The sequence below is a fragment of the Sinocyclocheilus rhinocerous genome, unplaced genomic scaffold (genome assembly GCF_001515625.1).
Source record: "Sinocyclocheilus rhinocerous isolate Xijiao unplaced genomic scaffold, SAMN03320098_v1.1 scaffold541, whole genome shotgun sequence".
Taxonomy (NCBI): Eukaryota; Metazoa; Chordata; class Actinopteri; order Cypriniformes; family Cyprinidae; genus Sinocyclocheilus; species Sinocyclocheilus rhinocerous.
The window spans coordinates 2,525,137-2,533,633 of record NW_015658519.1 but is presented as its reverse complement, the minus strand read 5'-3'; the positions used below and the strand labels follow the sequence as shown (position 1 = coordinate 2,533,633).

Below are 8,497 nucleotides of genomic sequence, written 5' to 3'. Positions count from 1 at the left end.
AAACTTAAAAATTTGTGGAATGCATGGCTTTAAGACTCTTTTGGCCATGATCATTGTGTAATCATGGTATTTATTTATATAAGGTTGCTGCATTACAAAGCACTTAATTAACATGTTATGTAACAAACTTTTCTTTTTTGTCATTTTTTTTATTCAAAATAATTCTCAATTATATTGTCTTCAGATACAGTATAAACCATCACTGCATTCAAAAACTTCAAAAATCAAACAACTCTGCTTCTTTCTCTTTCCAGAAGGTGAAACTGCGATCAATATATTTACAAATTTCATAATTACTAAATATTGAGAAATCACTGCTTCCATCTCTGCTGGGATGTCCTCCATCATTTGATACGGTATTCTCGAAGATAACCTGTGGCACGGCTTTAGAATTCTTCACGGATTCCTTAGATATCCCATTTTCTCTTTTCCCAAAGTATTGCATTTTGATGTCCTCAAAACCATCTTTCCACTCACGTCTCCCAGCCTCAATCTCCCTGAGGACAGCCCGGTGGAAGTCTCGGACCGTCTCCCAGGGAAAGTTCCCCACGAACACCTCAAAGCATAGCAGGTGCCTCATCTTGCGCTCCTCAGCTGGGAGGTCCTGCTCAAGAATGTGAAAATAGCCAAGCATGAACAAGTCAAGAGTCAAGCTGTCGTAAGCAACAGGAGCGCCGTCCACACGAGGAAGGAACTGCTCGGGCGAGTAAGTCACGTGCTTCCTTTGGAGGCTCCGGATCTGTCGTGATGGGACCCCTGAGGCGATGCGTTTCCAGTTGTCAAGCATCTTCTCTATTGCGGTTCTTTGCCTGTAAAGATGATACAGTGATCTGTTTCCTGGCTCGGAGACTGGCGCTGTTATTCCTTCTCCTGTAAGAGTGCCAAGCTCTTGTTTCATCTTGGCTCGCATTGATATTGCATACGCAGACCTTTTCCAGTGGCTCAAAAAGAGGACAACGATACGCTTCTTTCGCAAGCAGGTGGTCTCCATCACTTTATTTGCATCTTTGCCTGGTGCCTTTTGGCACTTTATGCCACTGTCATTAATGTGATTTAGGTCAGTGCTTTGAGTTGGCTGCTCCTTACGATTTGTTGATGTAGTTTTTGCTGCCTTGTGTCTGATGTGTTTAAAACACCGCCGCCTCAGGGGAACTGCGAGCAGACACCGTCGCCTCGGGGGAACTGAGAGCGGCCACCGCCACCTCGGGGGAACTGAGAGCGGCCACCGCCGCTTCCTGAGCCTTGTGAGCGGACACCGCCGCCTCAGGGAAACTGCGAGCGTGGAGGCGTGGGGAAGGCGTATAAATAGCCCTCAGGATGGGCAACAGCTGTGTGTGAGTGAATGTGTGCACAGGTGTGTGGAGTCAAGGTAACGGAGTCCGGTAGGATGGGAAGTGGCAACCTCTGGTGGTGAGAGGGAGAACGCCAGACCCTGACAGATTGAACTTTGCCTCTCTGGCTGGTATGTGAATACCGATGCCAGATCTGTGTTTGGCATCTTACTGATCCCATCCTCACTGTTTGTTTCTGAGAGGTTTGTCAGGAGCAGTGACATGCTCTTTACTATATTTGAGATACGATTGTACCACACAGGAAGATGCAGAGATTCCATGTTTGGGAGCTGCTGACACTGGGTGTTGACGGTGATATTAATGATGGGAGCAGGAAGGATGGTCCTGAGTTCCTCCGCCAGTCGAGCAAGCTCTAGTTCATAGGCCTGGCATTGTTTCTGAAGGGAGATAGTTTCAATCTGTCCCTCCAAGTAGACCAGGTCATCTTCAGTAAGCAGTTCTGCAAAGGGGCCCAAAATGACATTGTGGGCTTGGGAATACCTCCAACCATCCATCTCGATGTGTTGGTCACTGTTGTCCTGTGTAAGAAAACAATTCTTATTGTAATGTTGTATGACATTATGCAAGGACTTTTATGTTGGAAGGGTTGAGAAGTTTACTTTTCTGCTGTGGATATCTTCATCCTGCAGTTGAGTCTGAAGCTTGCGCACCATAACCTGCCTCTTCCATTCAGCAATGGGCCTCCCGTTCTCGTCATGAGTTGGGATCAAAGAATCAATGTCAACAAGATTTGCCTCCAATGCTTCAAGTGGAACAATTCCATTCTGTCCTTTCTGTAAACAGATTCATACAAACCCATAGAAATCAATATCGCCATGCCATCTCAGTTGCAAAGAAACACAAAATCAAAATAAATGTCATTGCAAACTATTTTACATCTCTGCATTCAGACCTGAATGAAAATTTACCACTCTCCCCGAAACACCACCAACACCCTTTTTTTTAGGAAGGGCAAGTTAACAACAGTGCCTCAAACAGTGCTAATCTTGTAAATACAATTACAGATGAAAATGTTAAAATGTTAATTGATGAAGAGTTATTTGATTTCTTATGATTTCAGCATTAACAAAGATGAGATTTATGAGCTCTGGTTTCACAACAAATGCATTTTTTTTATTAATGGGGTCATATGATGCGATTTCAAGTTTTCCTTTCTCTTTGGAGTGTTACAAGCTGATTGTGCATAGATAAGATCCCTGAAGTTGCAAAGACTAAAGTCTCAAAACCAAAGAGATATTCTTTATCAAAGTTAAGACTCTGCCACGCCCCCCTAAAACGGCTCGTTCTAACACGCCCCCACATATCTACCTCACCATGTGGAAATATTTGCATAATGCCGCCCAAATGTGCACGCAAAGAAAGAAGGCGTGGTTTCAGTAACCGCAGTTAGTGTTAAAGCAGCCATGTCAGGGAGACGCTGTGTGTTTCAGTGCAAAAGCAAAAGCACTTTATTTGGCCTACCAGAAGTAGATGCATTTAGGAATCTTTAAAATTACTTACAACAGAACAGCAATGCATTTTATGGACGACCGTTTCATGAACCTAGAAGAGGAGGTAATTCTGACTTTGCTATGACAATCTGGCGCTTCTGAATCAGCTACTGTTTTGTTATTAGTTTAAGTATTTGCTATTGACTGTTCAAATGCGGAGTTTTGCGCATCATGTGTGTGTGTGTGCGTGTGTGTGTGTGTGCGCGCACGCGCGTGTGTGTGTGAGAGAGAGAGAGAGAGACAGCGTCACATCACAGTAGAGTCAGCTGTCTTAACCGCGGCTTGTGTACTGCATCATCACTGTGTCTGTCACGCGACTCTGTTCCCCTTTCGGGCTCTGTCTTTACATTTATTTTGAAAGATGAAGCTCGCGATTATGGTAAGGGGCGTTACATTTCCGACGAGTGCTTGCGGTGTTCGGCCAATCACAATGCACTGGGTCAGCTGGCCAATCAGAGCAGACTGCGCTTGTCGGAAGGAGGGACTTTGTAGAAAACGAAGCGTTTGAGAGAGGCGGGGCATAGAGGACCTACAATAATGTACAGTATTTGAAAAATAATGTGTTTTTTGAACATTAAAGCATGTCAACATATTCTGTTACACCAAATACACAAAATAATGATCTTTAAAAAAGCATCATATGACCCCTTTATTAATATATAACATGATAAATATTTGCTTTAATTGTAAACTTTCTTATTAACTAAACTTTTCAAATTTATAGTTTTTTGATATGATTGTTGCAAGTTTTATTGTATAAATCAGCACTGAATTACATTACTATTGGCACGGTTTTAAAAGGCTGCATAACCTACAACAACCAATCAGTCTATAGGTGTTGGGGGGGGGGGCATTGCAGCTCTTTCTCTCAAATTTGTCTGACAAACTTTATTTTTCACAAGTTTATATCTCGAAAGTTTGAGTTAACATCGCGAATAAGTTATTTTCTCAAAATTGCAAGTTTATTTATCTTTGCAATTCAGAGAGTTCACATCTCTCAAATCTGACTTTTTTTAAAATTCTGGTAGAAATTGTGATTTCAGGATGACTTTTTTAATACTAAAGCTAGCACATACATTTATTGTTTGTCCAGTGAAGACCGCTGTGATTCCTGCTTGTCTCATTGACCTCATGGACTTATGGGACAAAACTGTCTCCTCTTCCTCAAGGTGTTTCCTCATGTTGAATGAAGTTACAACTATACACCAAAGACAGAGAGAATTAGTTAACTTTAGATATTCAGTTTATTTGTGTTTATTATTGAAGTTGACCTTTTTGTCAGTTAGAAATCTGTAACGGTTACAGATATATAGTCTCGCCTGAGCCGAACACATGCAGGGTCATGCACTCTCACCTGTAGAGGCCACTTGCATGTGCTGAATGGTTCCAGCTCCAGCTCTCTTAGCCTGTGAGGAGGCCGGTAATGCGGATGAGTTATCCAGATATGCTGGAGAGGGACGAGGCTGGGGAGGGACTTCATTCACCGGCTGCTAGGAACACCAAAACAGCCAAAGCGATTAAGAACAGGCATGTCCTGTCCCATTTGCTTAAAATCAGTCCATAATTAAAAATCATCACCTTGATATTTTCCATCCTGCCACTATGTCCGAGTTCACAGGACAGGTCCTTAATATCCTGGTGTGGGTCAGCTGTGCTAAACAAGGTCCTTTCCTCCTCTATGAGAACAATATCTGCAGACTGCTGAAGTAAAGTAATGAGAGCAGTGATTTCCTAAATTTAAACTCAATTTTCTTTTAGTAATTGGCACAAAATACAGGTCTTGAAGCACAGTGTACACCCTGATCTGTGAACAGCCCCCAGTGAGGGGAAAAAGTCATGAGAAAAGTGAAACCAGAGCTCAAACTGTTTAATATAGCAGACCTCTCACTTAGTTAACAAAAGAAAACTGCCTATAGAGTTCAGTCATCTGATCGGATGGTTCAAATGACCCAAACTTGCAATTGCAGTGATTGACTTCTCTTATGGCCACTTGTGAACTCTGTTCCTGCTGTTCTGTGTTTTCTCTGTTCAAACAAAGCTCTCTAAGTTCTTTTTTAACATTAATAATAACATGTGCCATACATTGCAACAGCAGAAAATTAGGACATACTTTAACCTTGTCATATGTACTGTACACATGTATTCATACACTACCATTCAAAAGTTTGGGGTCAATAAGATTTTTTTAAAGAAAGTAATACTTAATTATTCAGTAAAGATCAAAATGCTCATTTATAATATTACAAAATAATTCTATTTTAAGTATTGTTTTTTTTTTTAAGAATCCTTAAAAATGTATCACAGTTTTAGTACAAAAAAAAAGCAGCACAACTGTTTTCAATAAATAATAAGAAAATACAGTATTAAAATAATATTTTAAGTATCATGTGACACTGAAGACTGTAAATGGCCCTCAATTACATTTTAAAATATATTAAAATAGAAAATGTGTTTTTAAATTGTAATAATATTTAATAATATAACTGTTTTTGCAGGTTTTTGAATCAAATAAACACAATATAGTGAGCAGAAGAGACTTCTTTCAAAAACATTTTAAAAATCTTACCAACCCCAAACTTTTGAACAGTAGTGTACATCCATATATCAGACAACCATAACACATGTTTGGATCGTATTAGTAGTAGTGTTAGTAGTGTACTAGTAGTGTTACTAAAGTAGTAATGCAAAGATAAAGCATGTGTGAGTTGACTGTAGCACTTAAGAGCAGCATCACAAAGACGGCTAAGTCTGAACATGCTCAAAAATATGACTTCAAATACTAAATGAGGCTTCACACACTATAGATTATGCATAAGCTGTGTATAATAAAATGTGTGACATTTAGGGGCTAATTTATTTATTTTAACAAAATGAAATTTAGTTCTCAGCGCTAAACATGATGAATGTGTCAGTCTGTGTGTTTCCATCAATTACTTCAATAATTACTCGCACTGTAATGACAAAATATTTTTAGTCATACTTTTTATATGGTCTTTCATGATAACATTCAATTTTAAACTTGTTTCTTATTCCATAAGAAAAAAATTAATGGAAAATAATTTTCTGTATGCTCAATATTTTCCCAAAGGCAGTTGTATTTTTACCTGATATTGATTTTACAGTTTTAGTGATTTAGTGTTAGACACCAAACTCTTAAAGCATATGAATCCTCGAACCAAGAAGCAATACACTATAATTGAGTTATTTTGAAGGTTTTTTCAAAGATCTTTTTCTAGGCAGAGTTTTTTCTACCAATTTATATACATATTTAATTAATACATTTCACATCATAAAACAAACCCATGCAATGCTGCAGGTTTTTTTCTTTTTTCTTCAGAAAAGTAAAACAATGATGTTTATGTTTTTTATAAAGTAATCTGAAATAATTTACAGTACACGCCTTTTCCAGTCAAGCCTTCACAAGTCTAACAGCTGAGTGTATTGAAAGCAGCCACAATCACATCAGAGCTCCAGCCATCCAGTGGCCAAACGCTTAAGGATCAGCACACTACAGTGAGCTCAGACAGGAGGTCTTCATAGTAAAGTATGAATAATTAAAGGGTGGGATTAGGTGAACCGTTTGTCTTTACAAGTTTAAACATCTACAGGCTGCCACACATTCCTCACTTTTGTGTTTCTCACATTGAACTAACACTACAGTCACAGAACACTATTTGCTGTTCTGAATGTCTTGGACTGTGGTTAGAGAATTACTTCAATTCCACAAAAGGGCAAAGATCAAAGAACAGGGCTTGATGGCGAATCGATACACGTACATGGACAGACAGTTCTAATCTCTATTGAGGTGTCACATTAGTATCTAACCCTAACTGATTTGCCGTTACGCAAATTTAAAGGCGCTTCACTTAATACCTCTCTGTCTGTCACATGCACCTCAATCGACTGTGGAGCAAAGAGGTCAACACATATCAGTTACACAGACCATTAGATATGCAGCAGAAACAGATCAGGCAACTCTAGTTAAGCATTAGATCACAACAATTCTATTCATTTACAGGTAGTTCATGCAGGCTCTTTATATTATAATATATTATATTATATTATATTATATTATATTATATTATATTATATTATATTATATTTATAGGAATAGTTCACCCAAAAATAAAAATTCTGTCATTAAGTAATCATTCCGAACCCATAAGACCTTCGTTCATCTTCACGTTCAAGGCCCAGAAAGTTAGTAAGGACATCGGTAAAATAGTCCATGTGACATCAGTGGTTCAACCGCAATTTTATGAAACTTCGAGAATACTTTTTGTGTGCAAAGAACACAAAAATAATGATTTTATTCAACAATTTCTTCTATTCCATGTCAGTCTTTAATGTACGAAGATGAATGAAGGTCTTACAGGTTTGGAACGACATGATGCTGAGTAATTAATGACAGAATTTTAATTTTTGGGTGAACTATCTCTTTAAGTATTATGAATGAATATGGACACATTTTACTTAGGTATGATTTTCCCCCAAATATGTAAATTTTGCTTTTAAATTTGTAAAAATTTGAACAGAATTTTCTCAATTTTTAGACAATTTCCTCTATATATATGGTGGAATGGTGGAATAGATCAAGCTGTTTTATGCATCTGATCACACCATTTCTATTAATTTGCAAGCTATATTATATTATATTATATTATATTATATTATATTATAAAACTATATTTAAATTTTATTATTAAATATGGAAAGTTTAATTATACTCAATATGATTTTTCTCCAAGTATGTAAATTTGACATTTATGAACATTTGAATTTAATTTTCTACATTTTTTCTCCATATTATATATGGTGGAATGTTGGAATAGATAAAGCAATATACATCAGTTATATACAAACATCAGTTATACAAACATTTTATAATATTTTTATTACATTATCCTTTTTAATAAGCTTTTACAAAGACAGATTTTTAGAGTCAATGTAAAGATTTTTGAAAATTGTTCCTTTTTATATTAGCGTAACCAGTCTATTTTGCATTATGTCTGTATTTTTCTTCATTCAGTTTCTGTGGGAATAATTAAACTAATCTTATGTAATTATTCCCCTGTAAACAATAATTATTGTCAAGAACCCCACTGTGCTCCTCAAACTTTCCTTTGGGGAGACCCATACACTCAAAACAAAGCAACTGATGCCATGTCAGCAAAAACAAACAAAACTGGTGAGAACACCACATCTCTTTCTCTCTCGTTGGCTTTGTGATGGATTGATGGAGCATGAGCGACTCCAAACACACTGGAGTAAAATGCCCTCTGACAAACACACTGACTGCGTTTATGGGCCTCTGACATCTGAGAAGGAGGATCGCATATCGTCCTCGCCCCTGGAGCCCTGGAGCTCGTGCTGAGAGGGGCGCGAGTGATAGCTGATAGGTCCTTCATGCGCCAACCAGACAGTACTAAGTGTCTTGCTAATTAGCTTGTGTCCGACCATAACGCCCCTTACCATACTGTGTTTCCGTGTGTTCCGTGTTTCCGCGTGACGAGACAAAACCAATAAAAACCCATTACAAACGAGGCAATGGGGACATAATTACTGATTTAATTACTGACTTATACTGTGTTGTTATGCGTTGCGTTGCGTATTGCGCCGCATAAACATAAAACCATGTCTGCATTTGTGATCAGA

At 38.1% G+C, this 8,497-nt stretch overlaps 1 protein-coding gene across 1 annotated transcript in view; it reads right to left on the bottom strand.

Moving 5' to 3' along the window:
• Window positions 1–217: 217 nt before the first annotated feature.
• Window positions 218–8,497, bottom strand: part of LOC107722507 (espin-like protein) — a 21,485-nt gene continuing 13,205 nt past the window's right edge. The window contains exons 6-11 of the mRNA XM_016530872.1: window positions 4,421–4,543; window positions 4,197–4,332; window positions 3,919–4,040; window positions 1,952–2,125; window positions 1,375–1,870; window positions 218–1,152 (exon numbers count right to left, since the gene is read on the bottom strand). Coding sequence (XP_016386358.1) covers window positions 218–1,152; window positions 1,375–1,870; window positions 1,952–2,125; window positions 3,919–4,040; window positions 4,197–4,332; window positions 4,421–4,543 — 1,986 coding nt within the window. The remainder of the gene's footprint in view (window positions 1,153–1,374; window positions 1,871–1,951; window positions 2,126–3,918; window positions 4,041–4,196; window positions 4,333–4,420; window positions 4,544–8,497) is intronic.